This window comes from Anarrhichthys ocellatus, unplaced genomic scaffold (genome assembly GCF_004355925.1).
Source record: "Anarrhichthys ocellatus isolate YVR2014 unplaced genomic scaffold, GSC_Weel_1.0 scaffold6, whole genome shotgun sequence".
NCBI lineage: Eukaryota > Metazoa > Chordata > Actinopteri > Perciformes > Anarhichadidae > Anarrhichthys > Anarrhichthys ocellatus.
The window spans coordinates 11,810,160-11,833,862 of record NW_022280036.1 but is presented as its reverse complement, the minus strand read 5'-3'; the positions used below and the strand labels follow the sequence as shown (position 1 = coordinate 11,833,862).

The 23,703-nt window shown below is 39.8% G+C and overlaps 3 protein-coding genes across 6 annotated transcripts; 1 reads left to right on the top strand and 2 right to left on the bottom strand.

The window, feature by feature from the left end:
* Positions 1-6,953: 6,953 nt before the first annotated feature.
* On the bottom strand, positions 6,954-12,660 carry ist1 (IST1 factor associated with ESCRT-III). Of its 4 annotated transcripts, XM_031845994.1 has the most exons (11): positions 12,561-12,660; positions 11,867-11,963; positions 11,548-11,728; positions 11,311-11,398; positions 11,107-11,190; positions 10,888-10,998; positions 10,697-10,794; positions 10,540-10,636; positions 9,845-9,946; positions 9,411-9,456; positions 6,954-8,831 (listed from the first exon to the last, which is right to left on the bottom strand). In XM_031845994.1, the coding sequence occupies exons 1-11, from the start codon at positions 12,654-12,656 to the stop codon at positions 8,665-8,667; spliced, it is 1,167 nt and encodes a 388-aa protein (XP_031701854.1). In that variant the 5' UTR covers positions 12,657-12,660; the 3' UTR covers positions 6,954-8,664. The 4 variants fall into 4 exon arrangements, with proteins under 4 accessions (XP_031701854.1, XP_031701852.1, XP_031701853.1 ...); XM_031845992.1 differs by having other exon boundaries at positions 10,540-10,794; XM_031845993.1 differs by having other exon boundaries at positions 9,411-9,417; positions 10,540-10,794.
* Positions 12,661-13,954: 1,294 nt separating this feature from the next.
* mphosph10 (M-phase phosphoprotein 10 (U3 small nucleolar ribonucleoprotein)) lies at positions 13,955-20,451 on the bottom strand. The gene is made up of 11 exons (XM_031846475.1): positions 20,349-20,451; positions 18,648-19,296; positions 18,380-18,558; positions 18,130-18,286; positions 16,911-17,052; positions 16,681-16,748; positions 16,445-16,582; positions 16,250-16,360; positions 15,006-15,113; positions 14,671-14,901; positions 13,955-14,312 (listed from the first exon to the last, which is right to left on the bottom strand). The coding sequence occupies exons 1-11, from the start codon at positions 20,432-20,434 to the stop codon at positions 14,163-14,165; spliced, it is 2,019 nt and encodes a 672-aa protein (XP_031702335.1). The 5' UTR covers positions 20,435-20,451; the 3' UTR covers positions 13,955-14,162.
* A 59-nt stretch (positions 20,452-20,510) lies between these two features.
* Positions 20,511-23,176, top strand: mcee (methylmalonyl CoA epimerase). The gene is made up of 3 exons (XM_031846489.1): positions 20,511-20,554; positions 21,292-21,632; positions 22,848-23,176. Exons 1-3 carry the CDS (start codon positions 20,527-20,529, stop codon positions 22,998-23,000), a joined length of 522 nt encoding a protein of 173 aa, XP_031702349.1. The 5' UTR covers positions 20,511-20,526; the 3' UTR covers positions 23,001-23,176.
* Positions 23,177-23,703: the final 527 nt, after the last annotated feature.

Below are 23,703 nucleotides of genomic sequence, written 5' to 3'. Positions count from 1 at the left end.
AACATGTGTTTCACTTCTTTTGTGGCTGTTGGCTGAGTCCTGACCATGGAGACAACATGATCAAGAAAACCTTCAATGCTGCAAAGAACAACGAGATAGCCAGCTTCAGGTCTGACCACTTTACACCGCTGAAATAAACTAACTCAGCTCTTGAGGAATTCTCATTATGACTTATGTCTTTTTTCCCTCTGCCAGGAATATTTTCCAGAGCAGAACATCGACTGGCTTCAGGGATGAGCACATCTGGGTTTCCATAGTGGATCCTCCCTCACGTAGTCCATTCACTCGTGCCCAGAGGGTCTCTTGCTGCATGAGCCTGCTGCTCTGCACCATGGCCATCAATATCGCCTTCTGGAACATTCCTACAGATGAGGACTCGCCAGTACTCTTCTCGTTGGGTGAATTTTGCAGTCTTTCATTAATAGGGCAAAGTTTCATTCCAGAGGGAACTATAATCTTTATGTTCATTTATCAGTGTGGTTGTTGGTTGATAATAATTGTGTTCTGCATCTAAAGATTTTTCTAGAATATAAGGCCTCTTAGGCAACAAACCCACAGTTGAGAAAGTTACCATACTGATCATAAAACCTAACGAACATCTAAAATGTAATACAACGAGAGGTCGCCTTAAGGTCTCAAAGTTTTGGATGAAAGGTCAAACGTAGGAGCCAATATGCGAGCTGGAGTAGAGAGTGAAACAAGTTGATTGGCTGTCTGTTGTCTCCTGATATATTGTACCATCTTCTTCAACACCTCCGCTTCCACATGTGCAAATGAAACATTTTAAACCATCAAGGCACCAGCACAGCCCTGCAGCAATAAATCAATGTGTGGGAGGAGAGACGAGAGCCACCTTTACAAACTTTAGCTTAATGCTGACCTTGTTTGTTGCCTCTCAGAGGACACAGGTGTAGGAAAAGGCAACTTGGCCATATACATAGTAACCCACAATATCTTAATTTCTGCATCTCCTGTATCGATTTTTAAGAAGCTGACAACTAAACACCACAGGATCCAATTATATTGTTATGGCTTAAAACTAAGAACTCAGGCAACTGGGGAGGGGTGGGAGGGGATCAAATAGACGTGGGGGTAATCAGTGGGTTACGTTAAAATTGAGAGCTTAGGAGATTTAAAAAATGATTGGTAATAAACTGCAATCAAGTTTTATTTTAAAGGTCATAGTCAACGTCCTTAATTTGAGTCTTTTAACTGCTTCTGTTGAAAGCATGATGATGAATAAAACAGTCTTGAAAGGACTCACGTCAGACGATAAATACTGAGAACAGAGTTGTCATAGTTCAATAAAACATTCATAATGTTTGCCCAATTTCCACACTAATCTGAGTTTGTATACCGTGTTTTGTTCAATAATCAAGTTAATTTCTAGAAAGGGTGATAACCTCATATGGAGTCTTGTTTCTGGTCACCTGATGAATCCTTTTAACTCTGTTTGGCTCTCTACCGGCTCCTGAGAGAAATATCTGCCCCTTAAGCCAAATGTTCCGCAGTATTCACCAGCGAGTTGCTAACCTTGTCTGTGTGCTGTTTCATTGTTGGGCAGGCAGCACACAGACTTTATCAGAGCTGTAATGAGGCTCGAGAGAGCCATACAACCAATTCTGTTGCTTCTCATCACCAACTGACACCGTCTTCATCTTTATTTTGTCTCTCCAGGTTCTTTGGAAATCACCCGGGAGGAGCTCATGGTGGGGGTACAGAGTGGTCTTCTCATGTTTCCAATCAACATCCTCATCATCACCATCTTCAGAAGCATCAGACCTCGCGTGATATCAAAATCCAAAAAAGGAGACTCTGAGGAGAACTTGAGACCTCCAGCAGTGACCATAGCATCTATTCTGAAGGTGTGTTTTGCATGTCCTATTTTCTATGGGTGCGAGTGTGTTCAGCACTTTGTTTTGTGGCCTTGTAAGCCCACTTACTGTAAGTGCTTTGTGGCTTGGACTTTGGAGAAAAATATGTACTCTAACTTTTCCATGTGTTTGATCAACCATTGTACATGTAGCTTTTGGTTTGTTGTGCATCTCTCGGATATCCCTAGGATACAGAGGAGATGATTTCTTCTGTGAGCAGTAGTCCGAGGAACAAGATGTCAGAGATGCACAGACTGGAGTCCACCACTGACCTCGGCCTTGCCTTGGACAGGGTGCATGAATTCATCCAGCTGATGCAAGGTAGCTTTTCATTTTGTTATTTGTTTGCAGCAAACAGACACGCAGTTGGGGCGTCCTATTCGGGCACAGCTACTGTATATCTCATGAAAAGCCCCAGGCTGCCTGTTGCTCTCAGTCCCAAGCCAATACTGAAGACGTGAATCTTGAATGAAAACCAAGATGGGATTGTAATTGTATAAACTGTGCAGAGAAATGAAATGACGCGCTGGTCTGTCTGTACTCCTGTTAAAGGTGAGAGTGAGAGTGATCCTCACTGGGTGTACTGCAGCATGTTCCTCCTGGCTGGTCTCTGTCACCTCCTGATGTGCCTGGAAAAACTGGATGAAAAGCACTTCCCGAGTGCACAAGAGTACCAGCAGACCCTCAACGTCACCAACCTGCTGGTTCGCAAGGCTGAGATGGTCTTCAGCAGCCATTTGGTCTACTGGTCAGCACTCCGGCCAACACACAGAAACAAAAATATCTGTATAAAGTAGAAATATGACTGATTTGATTTAACTTGAATTTACTTCCTCTCATCCATCCTTCTCCTTGGCCCAGCCCGCCTCCCGTGAAGATAAGGAAGGGGAGGTCAGCGAGCTGCTGGCTGCCTTGGTGGTGTGTGTTCCTGGGCTGGTTCCTGTTGCTGTCCATCAGCGGCGTATCCACTTTCTTCACCCTGTTGTACGGCTTTCAGTACGGGAGAGAAAAATCCACCAAGTGGGTCATGTCTCTGGGCCTCTCCCTCTTCGAGAGCATCTTTATACTGCAGCCTCTCAAGGTGGGGAAAACTCAAACTGTATCAAATGATTCATCTTAAAAAGTAACTTCACTCAGCACACAGTCTAAAAATGCTCCTGCGTGTTAAAGGATAACATGACTACGTTTAAGAAAATGTGCTTTCTTGTGGCTTGTTTTTGTTCACAGGTGATAGGAGTTGCTGTGTTTTTTGCCCTACTGCTGAAACCTGCAGCTGTGGAGGAGACTGAAGAAATTGAGCAGGTGTTGTTAGGTAAGAAAACATCATGCAGCACATCTGTTACCAGAACAGCTTGGCATGTATAGATTCCTAGCCGTAAGTAAGTAAGTGCTGTGCTCAAAAACACGTTTTCCTTTGTCTTTGATATTGCCTGTGTTCATCTGATATGTGCGGTGTTAAATGTAACCAGAATAGTACACTATGTCTTTTCATCATCCTTAAAGCTGGTAAATCAGTATGTTTATATTAATGATGGGTAAAATGAGTGCTGGAAGTAACAAACCAACAATTATCACCCAACTCTGCAGTTATCCCCAGCACTACAGAGTGTTGTAGTGTCTTTGAGTGCATTGCTTTGGTTTTACGGCTCAAACCTTTATTTTTTTGTTGACTCTCAAAGCGTTGTTTTTGGATGAAGCAGACTCTGAAAACCTACGATACACAACCTGCTCAGCACCAAACAGCAGACCTAGCAACTAGCTGGTGAACAAAGTGTAGCATTTAGCTGCTAAAGAGACAGATATTACACTCAAGAGTTGGTGGAGACCAAAAGCAGAGCTAAGTCAGAGTAAATAATGGACTTACATTTGAACAAGTGGCTCCATGTCCGCCAGATGTGTAAAAAGGCAACTGTTTGCTAACACGTTCACCATTCCCAGCTTGTTTCTGCTTTCCCCAAGTGGACAACATTTAAGTAAATGCAGGTTTAAAGACTTTTGAGAATTATTATAATAATAATGAAATAACACTGGAACACTAAGGGGAATAATAACCTGGTTTCAGTACATTTGCTTTGCTTAAAAACCTTATTTCAAGCTTGTAACTTGAAACAAAAACTTTTATAAATAAACATAAAATATCTGTGACAACTGAAGCCCTACAACTGAACAAAAAAAAGGTAGAATGAACAGCCTTTTAGGATACATACATTGTTTATTCTAGCAGACAGAGGTATCCATTCCATGTTGTTTTAGGTTAACTGCAGGGAGCTCTTATGAAATGATGCATATGAACCAGTAAACATATTAGCTTTGACAAAGATAAACCAACCCTTTTAGTTTTCTGCTGCTCCCAAGTGACTTCTCTCTCTCTACAGTGTATCAGTGCATGCTTCCTTCCTTTTAAGAGCAGTAAAGTACTGTGAGTCTTACTGCACTGTCTTCTCCATTTACCAGAACAACAAGACAAGTGTAGACGGTACTCTGGCAGGGACACACTGTGAGGAAGCTGCATTTAGCAGGATGTGTTGCCTTCTCCGATGGGCACAGCTGCGAACCACGGCACCCTCACTGCTTAAACACTCTTTTGCACTTACTGGAAGTTTTAACTTTCTGAATTTACTATCCGTGATGATGTATGTGTATGCAAAGAAAATCTCTGGTTACTTATGTTCATTTCAGGAGGCTGTTATTTTCAACGTCTATGTCTGACCCCAAATCAAACTCACCATCACAGAAATCTACAACACTCTTGTAACTTAACAAAGAAGCTCAACCTGAAGTTCTATGTTCATAATCAGATCAGACCATATATCACCCATACTGTCTCAGACACATACTGCATCTACATGCAGTTATTCTTTTAATAATATCCTACTGTCTCACAATTTGGTCCGTCACCACAAGGGAAACCATTGAACCAATAGCAAGACTTTAGATATAAGATCCATTGCAACCGTCCCTCTTGGACGAACCACTGCACTGTACTTTCACATTTTAACGCCCTGCCGTTTCCAAACTGTTTTTGAAATGCTTTATCTTTTGTACTATTGTTATAGTTTGAGTTATTTTGAGTAAAAATAGTCTGCAATCAATAAAGTGAACATAATCAACAAGCAATGAAATAGAGGCCCTGCTAGATTATTGAATATATAATATAAAACAATCTGTACAGTCTGCAAAGAAAAAAACTATTTACTTTGTTCTTCTTATTAATTTTACTTAAGTTAATGTGGGTTTTAGTCGAGCATTTTATTGTTTCATTGTTATTCTAAACAATATTTCAAAGGCTCATAAAATGGGGAAATACTTTGTATTTTAGCATGAATATCATAAAACCTTACAATGTTAATTATTGGCACAAATTTGTTGCTATTATCTTTGAAATATTGATATCGTTGGAAGACTCCTAACAGCCACAGCCTACTGCTGTCGACATGACTAGTGATCACAGTGTATGACGTCCGACCATCGACTGAACACCAACATGGACTTTCACTTCCGGTAGAGAGGAGTAGAGTTACGTAACATATGGGACATATGGGACCCGATTATCAATTCATGACTTTTTTCATTTCACCTTCATGTCACTTTAATACATGCTGAAGGTCCATGTTACAACTTTTTATCATACATGCAGTCTTCTGTGAGATTCAGTCTGTTCTCACGTTGAATGATTTGTGTAGCAGGTTTGAAGACACTTTGATGTCCTGTCTTAGACCTGTGCTTTTATCTAATCACCGATCGATTTATTGCTTTCATTTATTGATACTGTGTATGTATTGTATGTGTGAACTTAAATAAACAGATCTATATTATCTAATATCCTAATGTATTTAATTCTATAGTGACTTTTAACTGAAAGAGCTTCAGACATTCAGTAGCTGATAAGTCTGTAAACCTGACTGCCGAAACTAAAACCAATTATTATGCCTCACTGACACTATTATATCAAAGGATGTAAGTAGTATGTATGTATATATATATATAAACACACACACACACACACACACACATTTTTCATCACAACTTTCCAGTAGAGTACCTCGACCCACATTAATGCTACAGTGATTGGCTGATTCAAGGGATTAGGTTACTTTGTCAATACTGCTGTACTGTATATTCTTTACTGATGGTGAACAGTTTTTCAGTTTATTGTGTGATGTTTAAACGGAGCCTGGAGTAACCACACAATGATACAATATGAGGAAAAGATAAACCTAAATCTCTTAGTGTCACGGGGTCACACATATGTGACATTGTGATGAACACATACCTAAACTACTGATAAAAAAAAGTTTACTTTATATCAAACATCTTTGATAACATCTAGCTTTTGTTGCTGTGTAGACTAAATGCACTTATGGTAATGCACTTAGAGTCCGACAAAATGTCTGTTAAATGCACATCATGTAAACAAATCAGATTTGTTTATTCAACAAAGCACAATTGACCTTTCTAGCTGAAAATGTCCTGCTCATTCACACAGAAAGCACTTCACTCTTCAGCAAACACTGGACTTAGAGTATTTAAACCAAAACACTGTAAAATGGACTTAATGTACTTAATGAAGAGAAGAGTCCACAAAGAGGTCACATAGACTCCCGCAGATTGCAGTCTCTCTCTTCAGCCGCTTATGCTAGTGGATATTACACAAGATGTGTCACATTTTGCAACATGCAATGAGCTCTACAAACTCAACAGAACAGAAGATCTATCTAACCTTTATTTCTGATAAATTGTCAAAAAGGATAAAATAGTCTGAATGTTGCCACGATTGACCACCGCAGTTGCCCTTACTTGTTTGAGTTTATCCTCACACATTTAGAGGTGAAAACGTATGTCAATACAATGCAGGATTAATAAAAGTGGAAAAAACTAAAACGATAAAATAAGCAACTTAATCTACGAATAAAAGTTGGTTGTAGGTCAGTGCTATTCCGAGTATATTTCTCTACAGGAATATTTATTTCCCTTTACACTGAGGACCCTTGCTGGTCAACGATAGACACTACATCAATGTAAAGCAGAGAAAGTGTTGTGAACAATAACAGCAAATAGTGAAGAAAAAAACCTTACCAGTTTCAAGTTCCAAATACTCTTTTATTAAATTGATATTTTAGTATAGAGTGGAAAAAAACTTTTTTTTTGCAACAAGACACAATTTTGTGTCTCAATGTTTAGCATGAAAGAACAGTCTATCATAGAAAAGACAGTGAGCAGATCACAGTTCTTTAGTGTTAATATTCTCTATTTTGTCCAACCTATCAATAACCTAAACCCATCAACCGGCTAGACAGCCTTTGAATCGGCTTTCCAGAGATCGCTGAATCATTGCATTCAAGTCCACCGCCCATTTGCCATGCAAGCAGAGCTGGGTGTGGTTAGGTTGCGGCGACACGTCACGTCTGTAAGACAACAAAAACCCTCCGACTCCCTTTTCTCCACAGGAAATAAAAACAAACTATATTGCCAGTACAGGAGTTTCATCCAATCTACAAATTTCACCGCAACAGGTTTTGAGAGAGTTGTTTATGTGCAAAGCAAAGTGTAATAAGACCCACACAGATAACATGTATCCGGTCTGGATGGAAAACAAACACATAATCCTAGTACAGACTGGCAAGGCCTCTGATGAGAAGAGGTAACTAAGGCAAATGTAGTGGTGCACATACAGTATAAGAGACATGCACACATGATCACAGAGGACAACACAAACCAACCACCTCTGACGTCACTATTTACATCTAATCAATCAAATCAGGGTGTGTGGCTGCTCGTGTGTGTGCACACATCGGCTTGTAATTTAAGTACTTTAATGTTAAGAAGGTGCAGACATTTGGCAAGACTGACATTCAAAAGGGAAGAATATAATTTTTATTAAAAAAAAAATATTTGTCAAATATTGAAGAACTCCCTACTTCCAAACTTATTTTCCAGTACAGTTCAATTATTTGCAAATATGTCTATATCATTGTAAATGGTAAGGTTTTCATACACTGTTTTATCGCTTTATATCTGTGCCCCACCACCCCTGTAACAGGTCTGACATGCGTCACCGTGGGCTTTTCCAGGAGGGCTCCTACAGTACACATTGTTTCTGATATAGATAAGCCTTGAAGTGTAAGGAGTGTTTAAAAACGTCCTTCCTACTCGAACAAAACTGCATGACCGAGCGAGACACTGAAAATATAGCGTCAATCTGTCCTCATACCTTTATGTAAAAATTAAATAAATTGCAGGTGTTGGGGAAATCTCTGGCCTCTGTTAGTGTGAAAGCCAGCTCCCCATCAAACTGGGCCGGCCAGTCTGGCTTGTTTGACTCGTCTCAGACTGACCCTTGTCACTCAGTGCAAAGCAAAGCATGTGGAAAGTAGAATTAAGGCTTGTACTGTAAATATTCACCCCCACCCCCCCTCCATAAAAAACGCAGGGAGAAGCAACAATTAAAATCTAAGTTACATAGACAAACTGGAAAAGATAAAAGTCAGTGTGACCTTAAAGAGGAGTGAACAGGAGGCAAAACCCACATGATTGTATGTAAGAAATGAAAACATATGGAACTCACTGGTACCGCCAATAGAAATGAGATTTCTGCTAACTGCCAAGGTCATGTTTATATAAATGAGGTAAGAATGCATACATGTATGTTTAATATCTATGTAAGATTACTTCACCGTGGAAGGGAGAGCTATCTGAATCATTTCCAGTTCTGAACTGCGTAGATGACAGCACATGCCTGTGTGTGTGTGTATGTGTGCGTGTGCATGTGTAAAGACCAGAGATAAAGCAATTAGGTCTTCTTCTTCAGCTCCTCAAACCGCCGCGTTAGGTCGTCAAAGTCGATGTCATCTGAGGTGGTGGCGTTTCTGCCGAAGGAGTTTGTGGGGAGTGTGTCGGGAACAGAGGGGAGTTCTGGGAGAGCGTTGTTGTCAAATAGCTGAGATGAAGGGCCAGGACCTGAGAATATTAGATGGTATTGAATTTAATTTATGCAACAGTATATCCGGCAGTTTATACAACAGGAAAAGCATGCACTGTGTGCACTGGCAAAATGTAAACAGCACATAATGGCAGGTCAGAAAGAAACGCTAGTTAACAGAAAAATTAAATATGGGAATGAACAAATGCTGTTTTAAAACCTGAGGGATGATTTCAATAATGTGATGTTAAATATAATTCATGGATAAATCTGGTGATATCCTATACTATTTTCTATTAAAATCATATGAAAACACCAAAACAGACAATGAATGTAACCTAAGTATTACAAAGCCTAATAGCGTATTCCTGTCTGTCACGGTCTAACATCGTTGCCCAAAAATCAACACACACCCCGTCCTGCTGCAGTAAATCACCACAGCACCAAATCTTCTTATATCATTCTAACAATAAGACTATATGTAGCTCCGTTATTAACATCACCAGAGGGAATAAATGGAATTAAGGTTGAAGGTTTTTTTGGGGGATTTGTTGAAAGTAACAAAAATATAGAATAAAAACAAAAATGAACTGTTGGTGATCGTTGGCAGAACTCACCTACGGCCTGGGAAGGAACAGAAGGTTTGTCAGTTAGGTCATCAATCTGAAACACAGAGAAAATGTGTAATGTGTCATGTCGTCTTCATATTGAAATAAAATGATATTATGTGTTTTAGTGTTGAGAAAGCATTAACAATTATGTTAAGTGCAAAAGTAAAAACAAATAAATTAAAAAGGGAAAACTACAGGGGATTTTTGAGAAAGCGTCACCTTTAGTGTGTGACAGAAAAACAGACTTGAGGATTTAGCTAGTCTCAGCCCTCTCTAAAATACACTTAATACTAATCTGCCCCAGTCAGCGCAAATGATCAAGTCAAGACAGGCAAAACCGCAAGCGAGCTAAATGAACTGCTCTTCCCTGAATGATGCCCTGCCCTGTCCATCTGTGGGAACGGGTAGGGGGCATGGATGGGAAGGGTTCAGTCACTTACAGACTCGTATGTGGGGGGACAAGAGGGCAGCTGAGGGGGCTGCCCTCCTCCCATGGGGTGCTGGAAGTTGTTGTAGGTTCCAGTGGGATTGTCAAACTGTCCCTGGAGGAAAACAACAGTCAGGTATTAGTCCGAGGGAGGCAGCAGACTACGGCTACTTTATAATTCTCATTTACTTCAAGCCATCCAAAGAAAGGATAACAAAGAACATTTTTTTCGAACCATACATCGTATTTGGGTGCAATGATTGCTGGTAAAACTACATCTTTCTAACATCGCCACACAGTCATATCATCACAATGACCGACTTCAAAAGTTAAAAAAATGGGCCAAAATGTTACGTTTACTTCAGAATAAAATGGACCATATTTTGTTAAACGGTATGTTAATTCAAATCACAAAACAAGTAATCACTGAAGATAATCCACAGACCTCTTTGCGGGGAGCTTTAGAAGGAAAAAATACAAAAAACTGTACACAGTGGACTACTTTGAGTCACATGGACATTGTTTATGAAAAAACGTGTTGAGCTTTTCAGAGGCAAATGCACTCCATGTTTGGTTGAAAGGACGATATAGACTGTGGTTGAAGATTTCATCCAAGTCGCCAATTCCTACTCCGCAAGTTTTGTATCACCAAATGCATAACTCACAACAAAATCATAAAGAATATGGTCTGTAAAAAGAATCTCTTACAGGTCCTTTAGGAGTTGGATAGTTGAAAGCTGTTGGCATAGGCATGGGCATGGGCATACCCATGGGCATAGCACCAGGAGGAGCAGTGAAACCACCAGGAGGAGCGAAACCACCAGGAGGAGCAGTGAAACCACCACCACCACCACCACCACCACCTCCTCCTCCTCCTCCTCCTCCTCCTCCTCCTCCTCCTCCAAACTTCTTGTCAGTGTCCACGTCAATCAGGTCTGCCTCCTCTCCAAGACACACCTCGGGCTGTCCGGAGACAGGGGTGGATGAGCAAGTAAATAAACACAATGCATGATTTCATCCTTCATAGTGAGTGATGACAGATTCTTTAATGCTCACCCGGACCATGGCGTCAGGTTCATACGGCACATTATAGTTCTTGGCGATCTCTATCAGGTAGCGCTCGACCAAGATCTTGGGAGGGGCCTCCACACCCAGTTTGTGCATCAGCTATAAAACATATCATATTTGATTAGATGCCGCTAAAAGGTTTCTAGGCTAAAGGTGCATGCATTCTTGAACAGACTTGTGGGCAAGTCAGTGGAAATAATTGCCTACCCTATCGTTGACTGTGCCAATCTGGTTTGTCCTGCACAGCTTGCCGTACTCCTTGCTATATTTGGCACATAGCTGCTCAGACACCTGATAGAAGCATTTAGAGATAAAACTGTCAAGGCTGGCAGAAGAGGAATAAATTGACAGGACTTTTTAAATATTGTTTGCAATGCTCCCAGCGCCATGTTACATCTAGACAGTACTTACAGTTCTTAGTTCAGACACCTCTGCCTGGAGACGAGGCGCTGCCCAGATGAGGGTGGACACTGCCTCCTGTAAGCCTGGGTCCAGTTCCCTAATTGGTAAAACAGAAAAGGGGTTAAAAGAAAAGGCCAAAATGACCGCCAGAGACAAAGTTAATAAAGTGAAACCCACACATTCCCCATAGTCACTTAACGTACACTTTACATCAGTATGTTCAATTGTTGTTGACTAGTTACTCACTTCATAGACTGGATGAGGCCAAAGCGAGTCAGCAGCAGGTCACAGTAGAGCTCCAGGATCTCCATGGCTTCCACCATATAGTCTTCTCTGATAATGTGCTCCACACGGATCCGAGCCCGCTCATCCTTTCCTGATGACAGGTAATCTGCGATCTCCTTCCTTGCCTTTTGAGCAAGCTCAGCTTCATTTTAAATGTGTCAATGAGGAGAGTGGGAAACGGTAAACTATCATTACTTTGAGGAACAGACAAATGAACCAGAACCCACCGAGTCCACTAGGGGAATAGGACCAGGGTTTTTTAATTCAGTCTTGGACTTACTTTTCTTTTTCTCAAGGAGTTTGAGTCGATTAATGACCAGCCTTAGGTTGACTCTTAACCTCTCCGCTTTGAATCGTCCGCCCAGCATGATGACAGACTACCTATGAACAGGAGAGCATGAGAGGAACACACACCACACGGAAGGACAAACCATCCTACAGAGTTCATTTAACCTCAACCTCCTCACCTCTGATCAAGTGACTCACTTAATCATGTGAGCATTACCAACCCCTCGCGACAGAATGACTCCGCAGATTTAACTACTCCAAACAAATACAACACACACGAGAACATTAAGCTAGCGTGCTAACAAAACCTACGTAGTAATCAACAGACGTTTAACTGTTCAAAACAGTTAGCTTTAGCTTGACGCAACGGACACCGAAAGTGGCTAAGTTACGCCACGCTATTTTAGACTTTATCATCTTATCCATTTGATTTCTCAGATATTCGTCTATTTACTCAACCACACTATGATATACCCGTTTAGAAACACACCCTTGGGTCTATGTTGCTAAACCTGTCTTTTCGCTAGCCTTTGCTTTGTTAGCAGTCTGTTCTGTACTAGCTAACGTCACCTAGCTCCCGCTCAACGCTAGCAAAAACAAAACAAACTGATCAAACGCACAGAAGTAGTTTGGAGAATGAGACACGTTTAAAGCAAACAACAGTTGGTGTAGATGCCACAACTTACCTGGAAATATTTGTCAAGCGTACACACCAACTTATTTGGGTTACTGTCAGGTTTCGTCGCCCGGTTTACTTCCGTAATGATCTGTAGTGACGTCATGGGAGTAATATCTGGAGGGGGCGGGGTCTTCATACTCAACCACAGGTTGACCCAAGTACAGTGAAGTACTATTCATTGCTACAATGTTTAAGCAGTACTACTTAAAACTTAAGGTACTTCTTTTTCTTTTTACGGCATCATATTTCAGAGAGAAGTATTCCCTTTTTTATCGCACAAGGTGGCTATCCTACATGGAAAAATATAATGTAGTTTTCCTTTATATTTCTGGGTGCTACTTCTATTCAGTTTCTTCTACTTTGTTTATATTCTAACTAAAATATTTGAATGTGAGTTTTTTTACATTCATGCTACATATTTTTGTGTTTTGTTACTTTAAAAATCTACGAAATATACTTCACATTTCAGAGGGAAATATTGTGCCTTTTATTCCACTTAATTTATTCAACAGCCTCAGTTACTGGATACTTGACAAAGACTTTACGTACAAAACATATAATCAGCCGCGGAAATGTGGTGGATAAAAGGAACAGTATAAAGTCAACTCCACCTCGACTAGCTATAACAACTGTTTACATGTTTATTACCCTGTAATAATAATCCAATAATATATCTTTAAAAATATGTAACTCAGAGAGGGTCTGCATAGTTCATTATTTACTTTTGATACTTTCACCACTAATGCTTCTTTACTTATACTTAGGGACAACTCTGACCACAGGACTTGTAATACTTTTTTTTTTTTTTTACAGTGAAATTACTTTTACTTTATGTTAAGTATCCAAATAATCTCCCATCAAAAGGTAGTTAGTTTTTGCCGGCAACATTAGACATTGAAATAAACTATTCTTTACAATGTCTGCTTTTCATTCTTATACTTAAATATGGTACAATTTGATAATCTTAGTTTGACTGAGGCAGGGAAGACTATTAGGAGAGTATTACTGCCTTCGGTTAGTTGTTCATGCCTTTACTTTTGAGATGCAACAACATATACCATCTCTCACCGTGTGATGTCATACTTGTACCAGATTAATGTGTTCTTTGATGTTCGGTGGCTTCAATTAACAGCCACTAAAAAGGGCTGATCTAGAGCAGCCTAATACACACCTAGACTGTTACTGTTACGGCGAGACGTTTGAGGATGCTTTAGGTTTTTGCCAATAATGCGCTCACAGACAATATATACATGTAGGCCTACATATACCGTGTGATTATTTGTAATGTATGTGTATATTTAAAATTTTCTGAGCAAAAAAAATAAAAAATACCACGAGTGAACAATCTTCTTCACACAGGCTCTGTACATTCATCTTTCCACAAAGTAAAGTGCTCCAATATTTTCATGTGAATGAACATTTATTATTAGTCGAAAATGCTTTACTCATTGCCAAACACACACAATTGTGCTCTCCATTTATGTTAATGAAAATGGAAACATTTAACAAGGACTTTCAGATTTAATATATTTCAGCTTTCTCATAAAAAAAAAAAAAAAAAAATCTGTACAATAAAACGTTGATCTTCCACAACAAACCATCACAGCTGTTATAACTTGAGTTTGCTAACAGAAACCTCTTTGTGTTTCTTCTTCTTTGAAGTCTGGTCCTTTGCACTTTTGATCTGACTCTTAACCTGGTCCTGCAGCTCAGAGAAGAAGGCTTGAGAGGACCGCAGAGCCTTGTCCTTCCCCTCGTCCTGAAACAGAAGAACACCATGTTTATCGATTCACCTCAGGAACATACAGTTTTATTCATTAGCTAAGAATTTTTGATACGTTTTAATGTTGTCGCTGGTCAAGAGGCAGTTCATTTGAATTATTTTCTATACTTCTGGGTAGATTATCTGTAACAGTGCATCATATTTTATATTGTTCATAAGTTTTGGGTGTAAAATCGTAGTAATAAAGTAACTAGAGACTATCAAATGAGGTGGAGTAAAAAGTACAATATTTCCTCTAATGTAGAGAATTAGCATAAAATCAGAATGCTGAAATGAAGTACAAGTACCTCAAAAGCGCTAAATGGATACTGACTACATGAGAGAAGCCACTCACCTTGAGTATCCTGGCTTTGCCTCCTTTTGTGAGTTTCTTCAGGCTTTCTGTGACTTCGGCCTTTGACAGCTTTCTGTTCTCCCCAGTTCCACCAGCCTCTTTAAGTTTCTGCCTCTTTTCTTTGTCCTTGATCTTTAGACGCTTAACCGTCTTCTTGTGGCGTCTGTCGCGCTTCTTGTCTGTTGACGTCTTCTCAGTATCACCCAGAATGTCTCCGGCTTTGTTCTTCTCCTGTGGTTAGAACAGAGCATTGTTAAAACACGCTGTGTAACTACATATACCAATATTAAAATGAATGTTTGAAAATTAATTGATGAAATTAATTGATGACGTACTTTGATTTCTTCTGGTGCGAGCAGCGTAGCATCACTAGCGCTGACTGGAGCCACCTCCTCCATTGTGACAGACGGCAGGTTAGACACCACTTTGACCTCGGGAACGGGCTGTGGACAAAGAGCAACATGAATGCAGGGTTTCAAACACTGCACTGGCTTTCTGTTTTGGTCAAAATAATCCGTTTACATTTACTATTTATTATTTATTAGGGATGCATCGATATGGGGCCGATACTGACTGAGGATTGGTGACAAGGAGGTTGATCTATACAATGGAATTCTATGTTTACATACTATACACATTTTATATTGGAATTAAAAATGTGTAAATTTTGACCAATTTATCGCTAAATTAAAAACTAGCGCTAGTGAATCGTAATTCCAGCTGAGATTTGAAGATTTTTTACCAATTTGCTGGTGTGCGATTTTTTATTTTAATAATAACAATTCAGTAAGTTTATATCTTTGTATTTATTTGTTACATTTAGTTTTACAAAGTTAAGAAAACAATGTTTAACTCAAGCCAGATGTTGCCTTAGCCATAAGAGAAAGATCTCAGTCACTTCCACCTGGTGAGGCATTCAGCTGATTAATGAAACTATCGGATTAGTACTGGGTGTAGGCCGGTACCCAAAATCCAGGTATTGAGACTGAAAAAGTGGGATCGGTGCATCCCTTCAATTCATTTCTATTACATTTTATGCATTGGCACTATTTACAAACCACAAGTTTTTTAAGGGGATGGCATGTTAGATATATATATATAGATATATAGATATATAGATATATAGATATATATAGATATATATAGATATATATAGATATATAGATATAGATATATATAGATATAGATATAGATATATAGATATATATATATATAGATATAGATATAGATATATATATATATATATATATAGATATAGATATAGATATATATATATATAGATATAGATATAGATATAGATAGATAGATAGATAGATAGATAGAGATATAGAGATATAGAGATAGAGATAGAGAGATAGATAGATAGATAGATAGAGATATATAGATATATAGATATATAGATATATATATATAAACAGAAGATGTCACAAGCCAGAGTTAGATCTAGGGTAAAAATCCTACACATTAGGTTTTTGCTAAATAAGGTTGTGATTTCTTTCTGTGACACTTTAACAACTTTCAGAAGCCTTCTGAAGGACAGTCAAACTCAATATTTTAGGAATTTAAGGGCAAAACTTACTGGTTTGGGTGTGAAGTGGAAGTTGGAGAGAGCGTCCAACTTCAGGAAGAGTGTGTCCATAAGCTTTTGAATTTCTACATGAGCTGGGTTTTCCTCCTCCTCTGTCTTTTGCTGAAATCAGAAAAATAGAGAGAAATGATGCAGCACAGGTTCATATGTGTTGGAACAGCAGTGAAAACAAGATAAAAGTCAAACCTGATTCTGCTTGAGGTATTCCTGCTCATAGATCTCTGCTAGACTCTGCTTGCTCTTCTCATGGTCCAACGTTAGCCTCTTCTTGTACTCAAACACCTCCTCTTTGGGTTTCTCCTTGCGGACCACATCATCAAACGCCTTACAGAAACACAAGTCAAAGGCACTGGGTTATAATCCATTATTAAATTTGTTTCAGATACAAAATAATATATAAAAGACAAGTTATGGTGACTAACCTGGTCTTTAATTCTCTGTTTGATGATGTCTTCAAGCTGTAGTGTGGTTTCCTCTGTGATACCAGGGGCTACAAGACCAAAGATAAAAGCTTGTTATCTGATTTGAAGAAGTACACAGAAATAAATCCTCCCTATTTTAATAACCTTAATTCAGCAACATAACCGTGTGAATAATTGTATAAATCGGCCAACATGAGAATGCAACTCACAAAAGAAGAAGAGTCACTCACCCATCCTGCCTGTCTGCTCAAACTCCACATCTTCCTCCAGCATGCTGTTTTCTGGACGAGTCTGTGCGGTAACCTCTCCTGACAACTGCCACGGCTTCGCTGCTAGAGACGCTTTCTCCAACTCGTCTATCTTCTCTGACATCTGCAGGTTAGAGAAACAAAAAGGATGTAATAACCGCCATTCGCGAGCATTCACACCGACATCAACCCTGCACTAAAACAACGTAAGGGGTTGCGTTGGGGGCATGAAACACTATCCAGGAAGTCCAGTTTGAGGAACAGATCTATGAATTTAAAGGATTCTCGGGCCCTTTCAGACATGCACCCCTTTAATGTGATGGCAATTGACCATGTAGTCTTGTCTGAGGAAGGGTCCTGGTCACTTTATGTAAGAAAGAAAGAGAGTGAGAGAGAAATATGCATCTTGCAACCTCTAATTCATTTCATCAATATATCGTTCGGGGCAAACAATATCCACCGGGAATGTACACATACACATTTGATTGGGCAAAATTGGGAAATTGAGCCCGATTCAACTTTTTAGCTTGATGACCGGTTTGCCAGAGCCATCTCTACCACTGCTGTGTCGCTGGACTGGGCTCGTTTAAATAAATGAGAGGGCTGCACTTTATCACAGAGACCTAAGGTCGGTCTGAACACAGCCCTGGTCGAATATATGTTTATATGTGGGACTGGAGAGAAACGTCTTTTCAACTCCTCTGTATGTTCAGTACATATTGTGGAATTGACAATAAAGCAAACTTTGAACTTTGAAGGTTGACTGGTTTACACCGATTAAGCAGCTAAAGCTGGATATCAAACTTCAATGCTTTTCAGGTACCAACAGAAATGTTTTTTTTAATCGGAAAAAAAGTCAAGAGCCGACATTTGTCATCAAATGTCTGATCAGATTCTTAGTCGTCTTCCTCTCATCGTTTGATAATTATTTCCTGATTGAAGCATTAATTCTACATTTAGTTTTAGTTCTTCTGTGGCTGCTTCTTGTTAAGAGAACTTTGGCTTATTTTCCTGAACAGAAAAAGGAGGTTTGTAGAAAAACTTTTGTATGTTGCTCACTGTATTGTTTGGGTGTTGAAATCTTTTTTTGGCACAATGGCCAGGCCTACAAGCAGCACGGTTGCAGTGATGAATTTATGGTCTATGGTCTTGCGCCACACTGACTAGCAACTCAAAGTGGCAAAATTTGAAACCTGATTACCTTTTCTTGTCGTTTTTCAAATGATGACTTTGATTCAGATTTTGCAGAGCTTGGAGCTTTTCCTCCAAAGATGTCCACCACGTCCTCTCCCTCGCTGTCCTCGTCCTCAGAGAGGTTAAAGGTGACTTTCTTTTGAGATGTTTGGGTCTCTTCATCCCTGGCAAAGGGTAGACACAAACATGCTGGAATCAACCACACATGCTTCTCTCACACATAATTATACGTATTACATAATTTCAATCACACTTACTCATCGTCACCCTCCTCTTCACCATCATAATCATCAGCCTCGTCATACTTTTCTTCTCCACCTTCTTCCCGGCTTCTATCCATGCGGTCATCCTCGCCATCTGACTGGTCGTCTTTAGCCGGTTCACCAGCCACAGCATCAAAGAAGTCCTTGTACTTGAGATTCCTTGAGCTCTTTACCTAGAATGTAAACAGTAATACATGTGTTTTCTGTATTCTGTACCATCAGGACATAATAGAATCTGTGAGAAAAGTGATAAAACACATACAGTGATTTTCTTTTTCTTTTGGGTGGAAAGTATTTCCTCCAAGTCGAGATCGTCGTCTTCCTCGGAGGGCAGGTCCTGAAAATAGTCAAGCTCATTTTCGTTCTTGTCCGCCTTTCCTTCTCGCTTGTCCATAACATCCAGAAACGACTCCATCTCCGACAGTTTGAAGAATGCATCATCGACCTCAGAGGGAACCACCTTTGTGGCGGAGCCTTTCCTTCCAATCTCCTTCTTCTGTTTCTCTCGTTTCTCCAGAGCGTCCACATCAAAATCTAAATCGGAGTCTTCATCAGTGTAGCCGTCTGCCCCATCCTCAGCATCAGCAGCCATTTTCTTAGACTGTCTGGGTGGTTCCTCCTCTTCTTCATCATCATCATCATCATCCGTCTCTACTTCTGCCTCCTCCTCCTCCTCTACCAGCACCGTTAATGTCTCATCTGACATAGCCTCATCGGATGCATTTTTAAAGTGTTTCATTACAGCGTTGTTCTGTAGCTCCAGCTCCTGCCAGATCTGCTCTTCATCAAAGTTTTCCACCACCAGCTGAGCCAACGGGCTGCCTTTATAATCTGCAGGCTCTTCAGCTTTGTGCAGGTCATACAGGATCTTAGTGATAGAGGTAAAGTCTTCTGCCACGCCATCTTGGAGGCTGAAAGAGTGGAAACACACAGTCAGTATGGCACGTCTGGTGTATTATTAGAAGCAATAGGGTGTTTTTTATTTGTATTTGTCCAAAAGACAGGAAGTCTGATGAGTGCACTGTCAATGATAGAGTTTGTACTCAACATAATATAATACATTCATCTCTGACACTGTTAACATTTGAATTATGTAGTTATTATTTAGTGGTATGTCCTTCTTTTTAAAATAACAATTTGGTATTTTAAGATTTCTTTAAGCGTGTTTCAGGGTTTTTGCCGCAATAGTTTATTACTTCTAACATCATAAAAATGAATACACTGTATAATACCATTGTATGAATGTTAAATAAAAGACTGCAGGTGCTAATTTACACAGCATTTTTTATATATATATGTATGTTGACTTTTAGACCAGAAGTAATCTACTAATTACTTTGATTGAGAGACAAGACGCATCAGAATCTGAGGTTTACCAACAATTCATACAGACCAACGACATCTGTTTGTGTATTCAAGAGTCTCACCCTACATTGGACCGCTAAATCCTGTGACACTGGATAAACATCAAATGTAGAGAATACATTCAGATGATGACGTTACGTTCTGTTCCTCTTTGATACAAATGTTATAGCAGCTGGTTGTTTTGCAATAGATCGTGTATCACAATCACGTGCAGCATTTGATTGTACTGTACCGATTGTTTCTTTGGATGCTGTATAAATACATTTGCCATGCACTTATCGAAATAAAACTGTGTTAATGTAGTAGGGTCAGCTGTCCACTTTAGTCTAATATATCAATTAAATCTTGTTTGAATTGTAGTAAACTACCAGTCTATATGCAGGCTAGTTGTTGATAAAGAATAATTAGAATTAGAATAATTTGGTACCAACTTTTCTACTATCCTCCCAAAGCCCCCTGAAGTATCAAAGCGGGTTAGCAGTCCATGCAGTTAGCTTTAGCTAACGGTTAGCTAGTTCCGACTCTTCTCCTCAAACATGCGTAAACAACATTTAACCGCTTTTTCAACAACACAAACACACAGACAGCAAACACTTGCCTCAGAAAGTTCTCTGGTTGTGCTGCGGTGCTATTTATTGTCTTTACACACTCCTCCAGCACACTCAACATATCTCCACTGGCCATCGTTTCTCCCACATGCGTAGCCATCTGTGCCGCAGGTAAACAGGCTCACCCAGAAACTCGTCCGCTGCTGCTTTTGGTTCCGACATACAAACATGGCGTCCGCTGTACTGAAGGTTGCAGGTTGGTATAAATCATCATTTTAAAACCAAACGCATACTTTCACCAGTTATTGGTTCGTCCTCAAATGATTTATTGTTAAACCTAAAAACAAGACGACAACATCAGCTGTGTCACACAAAGTTACTGTCCCTATTTACGTTACATCATGTGTTTGTCTTGTTGCAATGTTCGGGTAACGTTACATGACACTTTTTTGTGTTTTTTGTAAAACGACTGTATTACTTATATCTGAATACATGCTAAGATAACTTTCGTACAGACTCTTATATTCACCAATCTACAAACGGTTTTTTTCAAGTCAGGTTTGAAATGGTAGAGCTGAACTCTCTGAGACCCTAAAACTTAACATTTGACAAATGTCACAGCTGTTCGCTGTAATATTGCATAAGCTTTACTCCCTAATAGGGTGTTTGAATTGTGTTATAAACTACTGTATGTGTATCAATCATCAAACGCATGCTATGCTCAAAACCACAGACCTTTATTTTGAAATCTAGTGGAGATGCCAAAGATACACAATGCCAGGCTGAATTTTGGGAAAGGTGTGAAATTATGCATAATACATCTAGAATATTTTTATGTGATGGAATGGTGCAGCCATATAAATATGTCTCGGGTTTACTCTGAAAAATAGCCTACTGTCAGACAGTGTGGACTAAGACTAAGAGAGTTTTAGGACTATTGTTCCAAAACAATAGCCACAACTAATCTCATTATATTTGAATGTGTTTATTCAGTGGCAGGTCTTTCCAGATGTTCTCGTCTCACACTCCTGAGGACACGTTCAACAAAAGCACCCCTCCATCAGGGCCTTCCTGTGTCACTCTGGAAGCTTGGGAGGCTGAACCACATTGCCATCGCTGTCCCTGACATGGAGAAGGCCACGGCTCTGTATCGGGACGTGCTGGGGGCCACAGTGAGTGACCGGGTGCCCGTGCCCGAGCACGGCGTCTACACAGTGTTTGTGGAGCTCGGCAACACTAAGCTGGAGCTGCTCCATCCTCTGGGGGAGAAGAGCCCGATCGCTGGCTTCTTACAGAAGAACAAGTCTGGAGGGATGCACCACATTTGTATTGAGGTGAGACAGCATTGATAACTTGTCATAGGGACTACACTCAGTGGACACTTCATCAGGTACATGTGATCAGTATTATGTAGGACTCTAACTCTCCCTCAGTTAAGCTTGAGTAGAACTTTCTCACTGCAAACATTATCTGTCATAGCAGAAGAAGCACAGGCACAACTAACAACACAGATCCGTTCCCTTTATGTGTGCAAGTGAGCCAGCATGCTCAGCAGGCTTTTTTCATAGCAGACATTTTTATTTGTCATACTTGGACAACCCCAGGTGTTACATAATTGATGGCTCATCAGTAAGCCCTGACAGTGAGCCAGCATGCACAATAGCAGAATCCTGAAACCAAAGAAGGATTCTTTCTTTTATGTTATGCAAGAATTGCTTTGAAACTACTCCTGTCACATGTTGTTGAAATGTCTTCTGTGAACAAGGCCAACACCGGGGCGCTGATGGCAGTGAAACACCCGAATAGAACGTTTCCATTATTCATTCATTCGTTTTACCCGTTTGATGAGTCAGAATGTCTGCCCTGAGAATGGTATCATGTTACAAAAAACATAGCAGCACATGAACAACAAACATCCTGCACCACTTTGTCACAAAGATGCTCTTTTGGGTCTGGAGTCTGGAGACACTGAACTCCAGCTTTAGGCTTTTGGTGGAAGACTTCCAGTGCTTTCATACCTGAAGTGTTTGGTGTGGTTTAGGGGAATATCGTGTATTTGCACATTTGGTTTGCTTCTTATTTGGGTTCCTCTGTAAACGCTAAGCTAAAGAATCAATCAATTAAACAATCAATTATCCAACAGCCCAATTGATAGATGAACCAATGTTAGCTTAATACCCAATATAATTACTTGTGTAGATGTTGACTGCTAAGTAACAAGCATTACAGAAATGTTAAAGAAATGTGTGCAGCAGTCATCCAGTGGTAGAAACAATATTACAGTTTCTCCACCAGAGAGCACTGACAGGTTTGATTGTAAAATGTCCCACACGGTACAAAAAATGAGTGTCAAAATACTTAAACTGTCAATTATCAATATTGGTGTCAGTCTCTAATTCATTATTATGGCAGTGAAGCTACCTTAAACAAAACAAATTTGGAAACCAATACAGTACACTTCACTGTGCATTGAAGGTTATCAGTATGATGGTGAGTGTATCAGACTAGCCAATGTTAAAAAAAGGTTGAAGTTTTCCTGATGTTTGCAGGTAGACAACATTAACGCTGCAATAGCGGACCTGAAAGCAAAGAACATCAGAACTCTGTCAGCAGAGCCCCGGATAGGTGCTCACGGGAAACCAGTGATGTTCCTCCATCCTAAAGACTGTGACGGTGTGCTGGTGGAGCTTGAAGAAGCCTGAACACCAGTCTGGCAGGAAACGTGGGAGCTGTTAATTCACATATTCCAGAGTCAGTTTGCTAACAAATGTTGATTTTGTAATATTCTTTATAGAACTTTTGATCTCAAGCTGCCTCAAAGTTCTTCACTTTCCTCATGTGTTGGGAATAAATTACAGCATGGTGTTCAGTGGATGTCTATTTGCATTTGAGTTTGGACTTTGACTTGTCTTCATGCCACTATTCAACAACATAACAGGACGACAACATAGTCTCCAATAAAAAAACAAAACTTGTCTTTAAGGTGAAACATGCTTAAGTTCGCAGTACAGAAAAGATGGCCAACAATTCAAAATCTTAGATTTTTTTAGCATGGAGCACAAACAGAAAAACACATTTTTGTTAAAGTAAATTCCTTTTTTCATATTTAAAACTGTATCACCACTAGAAGTGACACCAGTCTCTCCGAAAGAAAACGGATTACAAACTCATGTTGCTGCAAGTCTACGCACAATCTACACCTGCTGCAAAACATTTGAGTTGGAAATCCCCCGATCACGTGATTCTAGATGGTGCATAGATAGTAACTTTTAAAACCGGTCTTTGGTACCATCGGTTAATGATCAGTCTGAAATACTCAGGCACAAGACAAGTGGCTATTTGCTAATGCCTTGAGACCTGAACTTCTGATTAGTTTCACATCCAGCTACTTATTTGGGATTTTTA